We start from the raw sequence: 16,777 nt of genomic DNA, 5'->3' as shown, positions 1-16,777 counted from the left end.
GCACAGACGCTCCATCCATTAGCCTTGACTGCAATGCGCCGTATAATACATCCACGTGATAGAATATTGTGGAGAAAAAAGCGAGAAAAAATGAAAACTCACCATCTTGTAGCAGACGCTTTAGACCTCAAGGAGCGTTCGCCTCCCTCAAGGAGCGTTCGTCCCAAACCGGAGAGCTCTGAATGCCATTGAAACACTCAATGAGCTCAGACCTAATTTCGGACACGCCCTGCACCACGCGTGATTGGAGGTTCCAACGTGTTGGTGCACAAGCTGGAAGATGGGGTTTACATATCTGGCGAAGGAGGTCAGAGCGCTTCGGCGAAACGGAAAAAAATGAAGAAAACCCCGAAACATTTGCAAAAAATATACGGACGAGAGGGGTATCAAGACACATATTTTTAATAACGAGGTTAAATTGGTGTGCATAACAATGTAAAAAATGCGCATGAGGAAAATCTTCTTTTATATAAACTTGAACACCATGTTTCGACCCACTCATGACTGCCGCGCCGTCATAAGTTTGAGCTATCAATTTTGACTTCGCGTTGTAAGGCTGTAACACTTCTTTCAGTACAGCCGATATCCCGCAAGCCGTGCGATCAACGATTGGTACGAAGCTGTGAAGTCTCTCGGTAGGTTTACCATCTTTCACAAACCGAAAAATCACAGCCAGTTGGGAAACGCACGTGATGTCAGTTGTCTCGTCAGACTGAATCGAAAGGAACTGGCAATTCTCAATTTCCAGAGCCAAATGTTGTAAATAAATTTTATACATTGAGTCGAGCAAATCATTTTGGATATCCTTAGATGTCCCTTTCGAAACAGTTGCGGCATCAAGATGATCTCTCAATACTGTATCTAGGGATGCGGTGTATTACACCATATCCAAAAATACCCCTCTATTAGAAGAGCCAGCCCGTTCATCGTGCCCACGGAGGGACAGCTCGTGACAACCAATGAACTTCAAAACATCTATCAATCGACCGAGAACATGGCGGTTTTTCTCGACGTTTTGGTTGTGCCGACGAATAGAAACCGCGTTTCCTTCATCCAACTGTGCTGCAATATTAACATTTCCGAATGTTCGGTATTTTACTGCATTGTCCAGATGCTCCATAAAAGATTGATGGCACGCTCGGAAAGATGTTTAAGATCTCTAAAACCAAATTTACACCAACGTGAGTCACGGGCGGTAGCAAAAAGTAGGCAATAAAAACAAAAAATTGAATTTTTGTCCTCGCTGTAACACAACCATTCGTGTTTTTTATACCAAGTTTCTGCGCAGAATGTACGCCGACGCTTTCCTCCGTCATGGGATTGTTCCAGTGAACAATTTTTTGGTTGATAAGGCCCAAGACGTTGTACCTCTTGGAGTGCGAAGTAGTGCATCAACCTTATTCATTATGAGGTCTAAGGCTAAGAAATGCGAAGCCGGAAAGAAGTGAGGAGCTCAAAAGGAATGTGGAAAATCGAAAGCAAATGGACTAAAGGTCTCTAACTGATTCAAATAGCGAAACAAGCGACAAAAACGAAGGCGAGGGAACTATCAACTATTCAAGCAACCAACGAACGAGAAGGAATGCGTGAATATGTCAACACGTTGTTGTAAGAAACGTCGGCATTGTGTCGTCATAATTTCGGGGCTAGCCCCGATCGGCCCCGATGATTTAGTAAAAGAAACAGAAAACAAACGAGACAAACGCGGCGAGTGGAAGATAAAAGAGAGAATACGATATACAATGAGCAACCGGGGCAAAATCGGCGTCGCCCCGAAGGCTTTGCGAGCGAAAAATGAACCATGTCGGGAGAATACGGCTAGTGTAGACAGTCTGTGCAACCGATATTGAGGTATTTTTCGAACATTTTTTATTATACCGAAAAAACAATAATATATATATATATATATATATATTAACTTGTTATTCAAAATTCGATTTCAAAATTTTCTCCGTGCAAGAAAGAAAGTCTAATCTCTCGGGTGAGGTCGAAATTGTTGTTTACAGGTAAAAATTTACCATATCACCAACGCTTTCACTTTCACGTTAGTTCTTCGCCAATATTTTCTACAACCTTGCTAGGCACAGATTGTATTGTTTCACTTATCTTGTCCGCAGCACCTGACTTCGAGAATGAACTGTTTTCAGTTGTATACTGAACAGAGAATGAAAGATATTAAGAACATATGGCAGAAATTAGTTTCAGAATTGAAATCAAAAAGCCAACTCCCACTGCAACTGACGAACTGGCTTGAACTACCTAAAATTGGTTCGTCATTATCCTGTGCTTGCAGTTTATGGCGAGATTTGACAACATACATGTAATCTGCGTGAAGCCGTCTCTTCGAATCTCAGCACTCTGCGATAAATAAATTCATTCCATTTAGCTTACAAGTGAAGATTATACTGCCATAGATCGACCGCACTATATATAAGCCCGCAATATAAGCCCGTAATAAATAATGGCTAGAAACTCCATAGTTTATAAAATACAAATTCTATTTGAATCTGGGTATGTTTATATGCATGAAATTATAGTTTTAACATAAGTTATAAAAACTTACATTTCCGTGGATTCTTTCCACGACAAGTTAATGTAACCTTGCGAAAAATAGGTCGGAAGATAGTTCCTCGCCAAGTCAGCTACTGTCGCCGCCAGCATGCATACAAGTGTTGCAGCAGTTTGCAATGCTGCCCGTATTCTGAATATTTAGAGAAAAATAACCGCTATTAGAATTTGATTTTTAACACAACGTGTTTTGCAAAGACATAAATGTACACTTACTCTCTACGTCTTCTTAGGTGTCTTTCAAAAGCGGTCTCATGTACCCAATTTGCTGTCGCGAAAGCTGCGGTTCTAAAATAAAATACATATATTACCTATTCTTTATAGTAAACTCAATAGTTTGAACTAAGTGCAATGATGAAATATTCTTATGAATGCGATTGGACATTATTGAACTCTAGACTTAGAATCGTGGTCAGGCATTTTACTGTACAGAATCGAACCTGAAATCGTCCATATTTTAGCCAACATGAACGATAACAAGAACACTAAAGTCTAAATTTGAAATCATCGAAAACCTCCTTATAACGATTGTTCTTCAAAAAAAATTGAGATTCATATAATTTTTATGATGTGTAAGTAGATTTTCCCATAGAAATGATAGCAAACTTAGTTTCTTTGCAAAAGGGAAGGTTCAATGCAATACAACTCTTGTCTTCGGCTATCAAAAGTATCAGTTACAGTGCCAAAATGACACAGCAGAAGATTTTTTTATGTATTATTGACTCAATGCACTCAGTTGCGTATTTCCTGCCAGACATAGCTCCTTGCTATGATCATTTTTATCAATTATTTTATTGCCTGATAGTGATATGCTCATTAAAACGTTGAAATAAGGTAATCGTTCTATAGGCATTAGATAGGGGAGAAGCTGCACCAAAGATCTATTGTCCAAATCCCATTTTTGTTTTCGGTAATGTTTGTTTTGGATGATATATTAACCTAGCAAAATCAATCGTCACGAACTTTTGTAGTGAAAGTTCAAGAGAAATATTTCAGCAAACTATTACACTTGCTATACTGAAAATGAACTACAAATTGATTGCCATAATACCAAGCGTAATGCGAAGAATTTATTGCTAGTATAATCATAATTTCAGTAGCGGTAAATAATGGAATAGAAAATCAAATGACTAATATAGCCACTATAATGTCAGCAAAATTTCAGTCGAATATCAACAAAATTGTACCGAGTGTTATAGAATTTTTTAGAATCAGTTTCTTGGAAAAGCAATTTACCGTAACTTCAGCCAGAACAACAGCAAGAATTTATCAAAATAACCCATTGCTTACTTTGTGTTCAATAAAATAAGAGAGCAATGCTCATATTCATAGACACAAAATTCAATTCACCACGTGGTGGTGCAATATTCCCCTATTATAGAATGCTCGAAATGAATTTGAAATTTTAGGTCGTCTTCAACTATTGAAAATATGAAATCTACGCTGAGCTGATACTTGATAAAATCAAAAACATTTTGAAAGTAGAAAAAATAATTACTTTTTAAAAATATGTCAATTATCTAGTTATGGGTTCCAAATTCAAATAAAAGCAATAAATGAGAAAATCGTGTAAGCAATATGTAATTTTAGTTTAACTCTTTGTGAAATTGACTCTGAGTTTTTGAAGAAAACATGCGATGCAAAACCAAATTATACATAAAACCATCTGTTAATATTTATATATATATATATATAAATGCAAAACAGATTTTATGTCGATATTACTTCGTTGAACACGCTGCGTAAGACTCAGTTGATGATCCTATAGCGTAAGCCTCCTTGAAATTTAAGGCACACGTACGGTGTGAATGGAATCGACTATGGAATGATTTACGTAGTAACACATTATGTAGATCGATTGCCAATAATTACCATGTCTTTTCTCCGGACTCCGATGTTTTGATTAGCAAGAATTTTTTGCATTACATAATGATTTCTAAAAAGCCAGCGTGTAAAAGAGTGGGATGCATTTCACAACACCCACATTTGTTCGTTTCATTTTACACCTAACAAAAGCAAAACGAAACGAATCGGCATGCAAATATTCTAACGTCACATTTGTACTCCACAATATCACTCTACTAGTCTACTTAGAGGCTGCTTACTTATTCTGTACTGCAATATTTGGTACTCCTAAAGTATGCGCACCAAGATGTCGCATAACCTGAACCCTAACGTGGTATACAACCTGAGTTCAGGTTGTGCGCCATCTTGGTGCGCATGCTTCAGGAGGTACCAATATATTTTATCTAAAAATAAAAAATTTGGTATATCACGATTCACGAAGTTCGCTAAACAGCGGAATAATTTGTTATGGAAGCATATCATTAGTGATATACTAAATTGAATCGTGACGATAAATCTTTTGTCAGCTAAGCTCGCCGTGTGGGCGCTTACAAAATACAAAACCCATCAATTTTGATAATATTTTTACCATATGACGCACCAATAGGGCATGGAACCTCACGGGTTAGATGCGTCCAAGTTTCCACTGATATTTGTCAAGCACAATGTGGGTAACACTCGTGTCAAAATTGAGTATTTCGAATTTGATCTTTTTTGAACTACGGTAGATTGAATTGTAGAAAATTCTGACTTTTCTTTTCTTCCTGGTTACTATATCGAATTACTACAAAATTCAATTTGAATGCTGATTTTTCAGATGTGTGGGCTATTGTTATCGAGATAATATACTCCGTATACAATTTCTCTCATCTTTAGCAAATAGATCGATATTCATAAATAATTGACGGCGGCCAACGGGAGCGTATCTGCACTCCCATCCGGCACTCTGTTTATTGTAATATCATTTAGCATAGTGCTCGAACCACATGTCCATGACGAGAATAGCATATACCGGATTACGCTCTGAGCTATTTTGTATTAATATTTTGCAATTAGCAACCGTAAAATTGGTAGTGTGTAATACCATAGTCGGCGAGAATTTGCGAATTAAAAATTTATATACGCGGTGTTTATCACATTTTTTCATTACAAAAAAGAAAAAGGGCTGATGATGCATTCTCTCGCTTCAGCAACTCCAGAATATATAAATGCCTTCCAGAAGGCTATTAACGAATATATCTTCAATGCTGTTTATTTAGTGTACTGTAGTATTAAATAAGGAGTATTTGTAATAACGTGCTACATACAAATAGAGGTTTCAAAAAGACGGTGTGAGCTACGGTTTGATGGCACGTTATTTATTATGTGTTTTTATAACTGCTTTGTATGCGGTCTCCGAACAAATTGACTTTGATTCTGGGAGACTGATTCTGGCACAGTCAAGTTTGTTCGCCGAGGCTGCTGAAGTTTTCACAAACGATTTTGTTGTGGAATTGAAACCAAAATTAAATGTTGATCACGCAGAAGAAGTAGCAAAAAGATTAGGATTTGAGAATCATGGACCGGTAAGTAATACTGTATATAAAATAGAAGAATGTTTTGTAGGAAGCTCTCGCCACTAATGCAAAAATGTGAGATTTGAGAAAAACACCACCGCCGCGTTTTTTTTTAAATCAGTAATTATCCAGTTGCGGTTGGGGTTCGGATTGATATGAAAATTTGAATTCCCAGCGCAATCTGTATTCCTTACCCTACCCTCCAACTGTTTTCATTTAGAGTAGTGGCGGGGTTGTGTTTGGCGGGGGCTTCCTACCAAAAATCCGGATAAGATTTTCTTATCATGTGAGAGTGGAAGCCGATCAGGTTCTGTTACAAAATGAAGAAATACGACAGTAAGTCTACTTTCGAATTCAGGTCGGGTATGAGAATAAAGAATCTGTTTAGTCACACTACAAGGGATAAAAACAAAGCCTGTTTTTGTCGGTTTGATTTTCATAGATTTATGGAAATTTTTCATTCATGATTTACGCCTGTGTATTTAAGCATAAAATTCTTATTGGTTGTATTATTGCCTAAGCAATTACAAGCATAATATACAGTTTATACATTAAGTGCTCAGCATGGATAAAGCGCCAGAAATATATATATATTGCTATATACAAAGCATCAGTAGATATTTATAATGAGATTTTTAATAATTAATCGCCATCTGAGTTTCCAAATTCATTCAATTTTTCTTTCAACGAAAGTTTTATGTGATAGAAATTACGGCGCTACGGTCAAATCAAAACTACAAACCAATATTTTTCAAAACAGGACTTATCTAAAATCATGATGATATCCTCTCAGTCCGAAAAGTTTAAATTATTAAAGAAGTTACCTATCCGAGGATAGATTGTATCTTATTATGTATCTTCAAGGTAATTTTCATACAAATATCAGCCCGATTTCGTTTGACTTAAAAACACAAGTTTATGGCTAATTTGACAAATATAGCAAACATATTTCACTAAGTATTTTAAATTATTCATTTTTTTCGAGTACCATTTACTTCTTTTCTCTAAGTTGGACCTGTTTTATTTAATTTAAGAAAATAGAAATTTTAGAGAATTGATCGTTCGTTCATTCCGGTTATTATGCGTATTTTATTCTATTTAAATGTAATGAGATTTACTCATCGCCGAAACAAAGTACTAAAGTAAAAGTACGTGTGAAATGTGCAACATAATATTGCTAAAATATTTTTGTATCGCAATAAAATAAGGTCTTGCACTCAACTGGTTTATCAAATTGCACAATGAATTGAACGTGAGCAAAGCTTTTTCCGGTCAATTTGAGGAAGATGACCGAGGAAGAATCAAAGCCATGAATAATTGATCAGTCTTTGATGTTTTTATTTCAAAGCTATAGGAAACGCACAACGTACGTAAATTACGCACGACCTACGCATTTGACGTAAATCAGGGGACCTAATTTTGAATTTTATAGCATACCGGTATTTATAGAGAGGGATCACTTAAATGATCTTTTATCCCGTCTGCCCGCCACGAATACTCTATTTTTAGCCAAAAGTCAGTTTCCAATGAGCTTTATATTTTTACTCGATATGCTATAATGGAAACAATTGAATAAATGATCGTTTTTCGTCTCAATGGCTGGGGAAATCTTGAGGCATATAATCGAAGTAAACAGCATTTTGATTGATATTCAGAGCACTATTTTTACTTGTCCATGCATTATGCTATCATATATTTCAACCTCCCTTATTAAATGCATCCGATTCTATGTGTGAGCATCCAAACGTCATAACACTCGGCGAACGAGTCCTATGGGTCCAGAATGTTTGTTTAATGATTTACCAATACTTTCTCTCATCGCTCTTCTGTGTAATGATTTTGGAACAGGTGAAATTTTGTGTAATTACCGTAAGGTAATTGAGCCCTCTGGGGATAAGATCAATAGTAAATTGATTTTCGTATGCTAACGTATAGAACATATCTATTTACACATTCTTTATAATACAATATCGGATATCATGTACCGCACACAGTCTAAAATAGATTTTTCCAATACATTATTTCCCATACATGCCGATTTCATGATTAGTTTTAATAGACATTAGAATAGATGAATAAATATCAATTTTCAGATGTGTATTTTATTGTATTGCTATATTATCCCCGAAAATGTTGAAAACGATATTGTTTAAATTTTATGTTCCAATGGCACGTACAAAAAGATACCAACGAAATCAAATGTATAAATTTCACTGTAAATCATTTGTGTGTTGGTTCTACGACAAAATAATTTTTTCCCTATATATATATGAATGTTTCACCGCAGAGGCTACTGACTGCAACGAGTCGCTTGCCTGACGTTTTGTTTTCGTGTCGAATGAAACCTCTGTCAAGATTATTATTATAGTATTTTTAGAATCCATCTGTTGTGTATACAGATATTTTACTTCCATTTTTTTATCGGATCACAACTTATTCCTGTTGAATTCGGAAACTCAATTTTCGTATAATGTATTATCGGTTAGATACTAAATAAAAATATTATTTTTTGAACGGTGCATATACAGCTTTTGATTCTTTTGATTTATATCATAGCGCAAAAATTATTGATATTCTGTATAAACCACACGTAAACAATTTTGGATAATGCTTCTAAGTATTAGGGCATACAGTTAGCACTTGGCACTCTCCTCGACACATTGTAAACAGATGGAGATATTTGTTGGATCGATAACGATATACTTCATAAAATATTCATCATCAGTGGTCAGCACGCATTGTACATAAGGCAAGCCACTTGTTGTGCAACAAATAAAAAACATAATAAACTTCCAAATATCACCCGAGTCTCGGAAAATAACCTGATCTTTAAACTTGGTGCGAATGACATATTTTATTAACAGGTGATTTCTTACCCGCTACGGCAAAAACTGGTAAAAAAAAAAAAAAACATGATTCTATAATATTTCACACCACAGCTATTTTTGTTCTGCAGGTGCCACATCATGAAGATCTTTATCATTTTCGTCACAACTCGCTGTCACAAGGATCACAAAAGCCGAGCATTCCACATTTGTTCAGTCTTCAGTTAGAACCTAAGGTAACGTGGTGCTGTTTTTATGTTTGAAAAACATATTTAAAGTAAAAGAGAAATATCTGGTATCAAAAATTGAAATGCAACTAACTCTGAAATGATCTTAAAAACTGAATTCCTCTTCATTTTGCAAACTCAAAATGGTCTATCCAACTGAAACGGCAAAAAATAAAAACTATACACAAAATTTACAGTTTTTAAGGAGAAAGAGGTCATCATTTAACAAAATGGCGTCTTTGTTGAAATTTATTCCCAAGGCACAAACGAGATTAAGAAAATTGTATAATAAGATGGACTAAAAGTTCACATTATGCACGTATTTGTTAGATTACAATAGAATGAAATATATTCACTGTTGTGATAACTACAAAGAAAATAGATTATCTGCAGATGACAATTTTTGATTTCCGCAGATAAAATCCGTGCGACAACTCCGAGGATATGACAGAAATAAACGAGGTTATACGAAGAAAATACAAAGACGACAACATGCTTATAAAGGGCTGGATCCTCTTTACGCCTATCAGTGGTATTTGGTGAGATATTTTCTCTGTGCAGATTTAATATCGTGTTCGATATTTTCTAAAAGAAAAGCTACGAAATATACTTTTTAATACGCTATAAAATGTACATATTTTTTCTCACATTCAATGAGATCTTATAGCAAAATTGATCCTTTTATCTGATAGATTTTCAAGTATATTACCAACTTACTACTATAAGTCACGTAATAACAAAAGATAGAACTTTGTCTGGCGGCGACCAGCGCCACTCAAAGTGAACAAAAAGTTGTAATATATACCAAGGCGTACAAACGTCCATAATCGTCTCATACATACGGTACGTGTTCGTATTTATGCCATGTCACAAATTACCCGTACATCAAAACGGAAACGAGATAAAAACCATTTCATTCGTAATCTCTGAATTTTTGCACGTATCGTCAAAATTATTTATTTATGTTATATAATTTGTGAATTTTTGTATATAGAACAACACAGGACAAGCGGGTGGTGTTCCCGGTCTAGATTTGAACGTGCAAGAAGCCTGGGATTTGGGATACACTGGTAAAGGCGTTACTGTTGCCATCATGGACGACGGAATTGACTATATGCATCCAGATTTGAGAGAAAATTATGTAAGTTGACAAAGATTTGCTGTAACAATTTTACAGTTTTTAGAGATGCTGATAACGGTTATATGTTTTCAGAATGCAGAGGCAAGTTATGATTTCAGTGGAAACGATCCTTATCCATATCCAAGATACACGGTGAATTGGTTTAACAGGTCAATATATTTTATTACTATAATATCATAAAATCTTATTTGCTCTTGCAATAAAGGCGGCACAAATGTAAATTGTCGCTCTCACTATATTTATTATACACACACAAAGATGATAAGATTTTCACAATTGTATTGAGGAAAATTATTCTTTTTCTCAAATACAGCCACGGGACTCGTTGTGCGGGTGAGGTTGCTGGGAAAGCGGACAATGGAATATGTGGAGTTGGAGTGTCATATGACGCTAAAGTAGCGGGAATACGAATGCTAGATCAACCTTACATGACTGATTTAATTGAAGCAAAATCTATGTCGCACAAGCCAGACATGATAGATATTTACAGGTGTGTATTCTTGAGACAGTATTTTATTGAAGTGATCATAGGGAATTTTGTCAAAGTTACAATAAATTTTGTATATGTGTCATTGTACAAGATAATATAATGTTATATTGTACATTGCTAATATCCTTATAAATAGGTTATATAATCATATATAAGTTCTATGCCCCGAGTGTTTGATAAATTAGAATTAAAAGAGTGTGATATGATAACTTACAGCGCTTCTTGGGGACCTACCGATGATGGAAAAACAGTTGATGGTCCAAGGAGACTGACTCTCAAAGCTATGGCTGAAGGTGTGAATAAGGTAAAATTATGCTATTATGTTCATATTTTAAAATGTTTTATGTTTTTTTGCGGGCATAGTTCATGAAGTAGAAGACAATCACGAATAGTGAAAACTCGCAGGAAATATGCGACCAGTACAAGGGAAACTATCCAACATAGGTGTTTTTTTTCACTTTTTTAGTTTTTATCGAAACTTACTATGTCCTTACTTACAGGGCCGTAGAGGTCTTGGATCAATATACGTTTGGGCATCCGGGGATGGCGGAGAATATGATGATTGTAACTGTGATGGATATGCAGCTTCCATGTGGACGATATCAGTTAATTCTGCAGTGAATGATGGAGAAACAGCAATATATGATGAAAGTTGTTCGTCGACATTGGCATCAACATTTAGCAACAGCGGAAAGCAAATTCCCGGATCTGGTGTGGTGAGTTGGATTTTTCTTATTTGGTATCGCTCAATTTGGAATCAAACTTAAAATAGAAAGTGTGGTTTTCCATTTCAGACAAATTTCTATGTTTTAATATCCATTATAAAACCGCTAATTTAACCGTAGAAATGGAAAAATGCTGAAACATATTAGACGCTTTGACTTCAAATGTGTCTTCAATCTAGGACCTCGTTATTTAAATTTCATAATGCCATTTTTCAGTATTGGCTTATCATAAAACAAACGACTTTTTTTTGAATAAAATCAATTTCTCCTGTGATGATTCAACCTATAATTTCCAAAATATGTGATTAAGAATATCGTCATGGCAAAGGCCACCAAAAACAATCGATGTTGCTATTCAATGATATATTTGAGTGTCCTGATGCACACGACGTAACTCATCATCACACTGACGCAAAATTACAAAATCCATAATCGATATTTCTGTTTGAACAACAATAAAATGAAATATCGTCGTTAAAGGAAGTGCGAAAATCTGACCGGAACATTGTTTAAATTGAACCGCATTGTGTTTGTATGCCTAATTTAATTTGGTTTGATTTGGAACGAAATGACGATATTCATCATGACCCATCCTTATATTTCGTATATTTCCTTTAAAAATCAATATATAGGAAATTACAGAAGCGTTTTCAATTGGTTTATTGACGTTTACTGTTAAGTACGACCACTTGTTTAAAGATTATAAATAATAACATAATATTTCGTCAAGCATCTAATGTGTTATAATTTCTCTTTATACGAGTCGCCTCCTGTGAAAAAGCAAACATGGAAAATGCGGAGAAAATTACAGCTATCTGGTTAATGATGTTACAGGCTGTTTCTCTGTTTTGTGTCTTTTCACCATTAAATAAAAGCTATTTATATTTCGGTATTTCACTTGCGGTATTTCTATTAGTGCTAAGCGACATATATATTAACAATTTCATAAATAGTTAATAATATATTCGGATGTATATTCCCAACGAGGACTATATTGAGCCTCTACATGTCGTATATGTGATCAAAACACGTACTCGAGGTGATGAAATTCTAAAATTTTCCTGATTTCTGAATGATAATATATAGATGGCTAATATACGAAAACGCCATTTTCCACTTCATTTACCACGTTAGCATCGATCGGTTCTCAAGAATCTGACCTCAGACTTATAAATTATGCAGAAAATCAGAGCCAGGCATGGAGGCAAAATCTCATTTGGGAGTTTGGTGTTTTCAGTTTCATTGATCAGGCTTGCCCTATGTTGTCGAGAAAATGGCGATGCTAAACAAACGACTCAAAACATTCAACTTGCATTGTTAACATTATTCATAGTTATCTACATTTAAATCTAATGTTATTGGTGGGAACTTTTTCTGAAATAAGGTCATTCTTGATTCATCCGATCATTTTATTTTGTGAAGGCAGTACGGAATAATCAGTGATTTTTTGATAATGAGGTTTTCTGGTCCATTTCCTAATTGGACAACATTTAATGATTACAGTTGTGAAATCTTTAAGTAATTTGAAAACACAATTCCATTTTGTCAACACTCAGGCCCCGAATATAATACGATGATGTTCAGGTGACAGACACAAAATTATCTTTCTAATTGAACTATTTTATTATATTTCTGTTGACAGTACCATAGGTTCAAAACTGACATGCCCTAATGATCTTAATCTGTAGTTATAGTTTATACATTGGACACTCATTCCTATGCGATTCCTTTGGGCTTTTGTATGCACTTCAGTATAACGTCATTGTATTTTGTTAAATTTCCTTTAAAAATTTCATTTCAATATTTAGGCAACAACAGATTTGTATGGTAATTGTACTTTGCATCATTCCGGTACTTCCGCCGCAGCACCGGAAGCGGCAGGCGTATTTGCTCTTGCTTTGGAAGCCAATCCAAGACTGACATGGAGAGATGTTCAGGTATGATATCATCACTTATTATTTTGAACTGATTTTTTGGTCGATAAACATTAACATCATATTTCATAATATATTGGGATATATATATTATAGAGTACTATGCGATTTTAATGGCCCTAAATGTATGATGTTTTGCCAAGAAAACACTTTCGCTTTTGTCTGGGAGAGTGTTTATCCTGAGAGAATATTTTTGTGTCAAATGTTTACATTAATACTGGATGAAAAATAAAACAAAATTCCGGTCAGAACTCTTAGATCTTTTATCCGCGAAGCGAAATTGGTACATTTTATTGCTGTCCAAGTGTCCAGGAGAATTTTTTTTTTATAAGTATCTTGCAAGTTCGCCTAATGTAAAAGCTTTTTTCAAAGCAAAGTCAGTATCATTATATCAGTGTGAATCATCCTATTACAGATTTTTCAAACCATTTTTTCTCGCTCTCCATTTGTACCCATTAATTTTTAAAGTTAGATCCCTTGCTCAAATAAAAACGAGTCATTCGGTTAAGTTTAGTTTTTCGTATTCTAAGTTAGATGATCCAGTTGAGATGTCAACAGTTATACTATGCAGTATACATGATAGTAATATTGTAACAAAATGATGCTGAACTGTCACTCTAATTTTGTTTACTTCTACTTTTCAAAATTACATGTAACGGGAATATCAGTAATATACATATAAATAATTTTCAAATATACGCAAATAGGTATATTTGCTATATTAGTTTTGGATATCTCATTTCTATTGGCACATATTTCAAATTGCCAGATATATTTTGTCATATTTTTTATCTGTAGGCTACCATGCATAAATGAGACTGATGCTCAATTTATAGTCATCGGTATATAACTGTTTTAATTACTTTCAGCATTTGACTGTTCTCACATCAACAAGGAATTCTCTATTCGATAATCTTCATAAATGGCAAACGAATGGCGTCGGCTTGGAATTCAATCATTTATTCGGATTTGGCGTTCTAAATGCTGGGCGAATGGTAGGCTGATATAAACTGTAGTGATATTAAAATGTCGTCAATGAAAGTCAGTATACAGATTTATCGAGCTATGGAATTAACAGACGGGACAGACGTATTTATGATTAAATCAAGGCTAAAAGGTTCATCCCCGGTCATGTTTTGCTTTAATACATAGATAGGACTCATCAAACCTTCAATCTTTTATTGAAAATTTCTTTGGCTAATATTCCATCTATCGGCTCTATAATATCTTTCGTGTTCTCCTACCTTCAGTCTGCAATACGCAAATCATATTTGCATCAAAAACCGCGTAAAAATGGTTCGAATTTGTAAGCGGTTCCTGATGATGTGATGCACTGAATTGGTATATAATTTTTTCCCTATACGTGTCAGAATTTTCATCAAAATATCGAAAATACCGAAAAGTTTGTTAACGCCTTATAATAAAAGCATTGGTCGTACACAGCATTGGTTATCACTTTTATTGTTACAAAATTAATATATTTTAGGTAAAAATGGCGCGAGACTGGACCAGCGTTCCAGGACGATATCGTTGCAACGCAGGAACGACAAATCAACAATACGCGATTCCATCTGATGGTGTTTTGGAAATATCACTGAAAACTGACGCCTGTGCAGGACTGTTTAACCATGTCAGATATCTAGAGCACGTTCAGGTGAGTAACGTTTAAATTAGAAATTCCACTTCAGACTAATATATCAATATTAGTAACTTCGCCATCCACACATTTTATCCATATTCGAGTTCATATATGCGTTTCTTAGTATTCTTCGAAAAATAGTCAACTTTATCACTAATTGTTTCAGGCTTTCATAACTTTGGATTCTACACGTAGAGGTGACGTCACAATCAATTTAACTTCTCCAATGAACACAAATTCCCTTTTGCTAAGTAGGAGACCACGTGACGATGATTTTACACAAGGATTCAGAAGGTGATATTTTTTATTTTGTTCATGAGCGTACGGGTTAGGTTTCAATAGCTACTTTTGATATTTTGATTCTGTAATCTCGATGCAAATCAAAAAATCAAAACTTAAATCATTACCACAATCCCCAATCATGTTAAATTCTATTTTCATCAGAGCAGCAGCACCATATGAATGACGTGTCTAGACATGATCTCGAGTCATCCTTAGTTTAGTATTTTAGTAAAAACCGTTTTCGTATAATTTTATGAGTCAACCACTTGAATCATAGCCTTGTTGCTTTTAGCGAATCAAAATAAAGGGTACAAGTTAATTAAACTGATTTCAAATCAAGTTGAATCGTTTGAGAATAATGCTATACATAACCATTATAGAACTTCACTGCACTATTGTAGTTAGCATAAATACATTTACAATTTTCAGTTGGCCGTTCATGACAACTCATACCTGGGGCGAAGATCCGGCCGGAACGTGGATATTACGAATTGCTTTTAATGGATATTTACCTCAGCAAGGTGAGGAAAAGAATTCAATATACGAGATAAACAAATAAATAAATATTATGCATCCGTCGATTAAGGATTTAAAGTACTTGGAATTCAAATTGATGACGTTCGCAATTGCGTCACACAAGTGTTAATTGAATTTAAGAAAGCAAATAGATTAGCTAGCCTTTACGTCACGTTTCCAGAACATCTGATTTTGAATCACTCTTTGGAGAAAAAAGGGCAGAAACTCAACAAACATCTGATTTCTCGTTTAAAAGCCAGTAATTTTTACTGCCGAATCGATGTTGCTGAGGAAATGTAAATCCGGCACTTTAAATAAACATCTGTTCAATAACGGCAAATCCGCGTGATTACCGATATTTTTTTAGTAACGTTACAAACAACATAACTGTTTATTTGACTATGATCTTATTTTATGACAGGAGTATTGAGGGAGTGGACGCTTCTACTCCACGGAACACAACAAGCACCTTATATTGACGAAATTGTTCGAAACAAACAATCAAAACTATCGGTTTCTGAAAAACTTGAAATGGAAGAAGGAGTTTTGCACGATCTTGTCGATGAACTATCACGAACTGCAGCTGAAAATGAATTTTCACATTATTCTTCAACTTAGCAATACTATTTGAAGAATTATTCACACTTTTTATTCAAATATATATCAATGCTTCAGATTAGTTCCGTAATGTAAAAAAATTTACGCAATTATGGCGAGAGAACTTGTATTATAAAAGTATTTAGTATAACTTCTTGTTTTAGCAAATCACTATCCCACCGCACTTTTGTTATTAAGATGAGTCGATTTTATGATCAGTAAAAAGGTTTTAATAAAAGTTCAATTCTTTGGAACAAAGTGTAGTGTCTAACCTATCCTCCGCGTCTAGTTGAAGGTGTTCCTGCGCAAAAACGGCTGTGCTATCCTATAGTTTAGAAGTAGATTTAGATATATGTAAGAATTTTCCAACGATACTTGAGTCAATATTTTACATCTCATAGAATTATTTCATAATAATACTTAACGTCTTTG

The 16,777-nt window shown here is 34.8% G+C and overlaps 1 protein-coding gene and 1 long non-coding RNA gene across 2 annotated transcripts; one reads left to right on the top strand and one right to left on the bottom strand.

Annotated features, from left to right (window-relative positions):
• Positions 1-2,259: 2,259 nt before the first annotated feature.
• LOC120325743 (uncharacterized) lies at positions 2,260-2,859 on the bottom strand. Its single transcript, XR_005567372.2, has 3 exons — positions 2,785-2,859; positions 2,564-2,701; positions 2,260-2,358 (listed from the first exon to the last, which is right to left on the bottom strand). It is a non-coding gene; the product is annotated as an uncharacterized LOC120325743 (long non-coding RNA).
• A 2,807-nt stretch (positions 2,860-5,666) lies between these two features.
• LOC120327027 (neuroendocrine convertase 2-like) lies at positions 5,667-16,603 on the top strand. The gene is made up of 14 exons (XM_039393406.2): positions 5,667-5,978; positions 8,926-9,030; positions 9,438-9,560; positions 10,016-10,162; positions 10,235-10,311; positions 10,476-10,652; positions 10,869-10,956; positions 11,153-11,368; positions 13,186-13,314; positions 14,181-14,306; positions 14,798-14,965; positions 15,117-15,244; positions 15,662-15,753; positions 16,170-16,603. The coding sequence occupies exons 1-14, from the start codon at positions 5,760-5,762 to the stop codon at positions 16,364-16,366; spliced, it is 1,992 nt and encodes a 663-aa protein (XP_039249340.2). The 5' UTR covers positions 5,667-5,759; the 3' UTR covers positions 16,367-16,603.
• The last annotated feature ends 174 nt before the right edge of the window (positions 16,604-16,777 follow it).

This window comes from Styela clava, chromosome 4, assembly GCF_964204865.1.
Source record: "Styela clava chromosome 4, kaStyClav1.hap1.2, whole genome shotgun sequence".
Lineage (NCBI taxonomy): Eukaryota > Metazoa > Chordata > Ascidiacea > Stolidobranchia > Styelidae > Styela > Styela clava.
The sequence above is the reverse complement of the archived record's forward strand: the minus strand, read 5'-3'. Positions and strand labels throughout refer to the sequence as shown.

Excerpts from the sequence above, each read along its gene's own strand:
- LOC120327027 (XM_039393406.2), top strand. The coding sequence starts at position 5,760 with ATGGCACGTTATTTATTATGTGTTTTTATAACTGCTTTGTATGCGGTC. Across the intron at positions 11,369-13,185 it reads AAATTCCCGGATCTGGTGTG|GCAACAACAGATTTGTATGG; the intron begins GTGAGTTGGATT and ends TTCAATATTTAG. Across the intron at positions 14,966-15,116 it reads GATATCTAGAGCACGTTCAG|GCTTTCATAACTTTGGATTC; the intron begins GTGAGTAACGTT and ends TAATTGTTTCAG.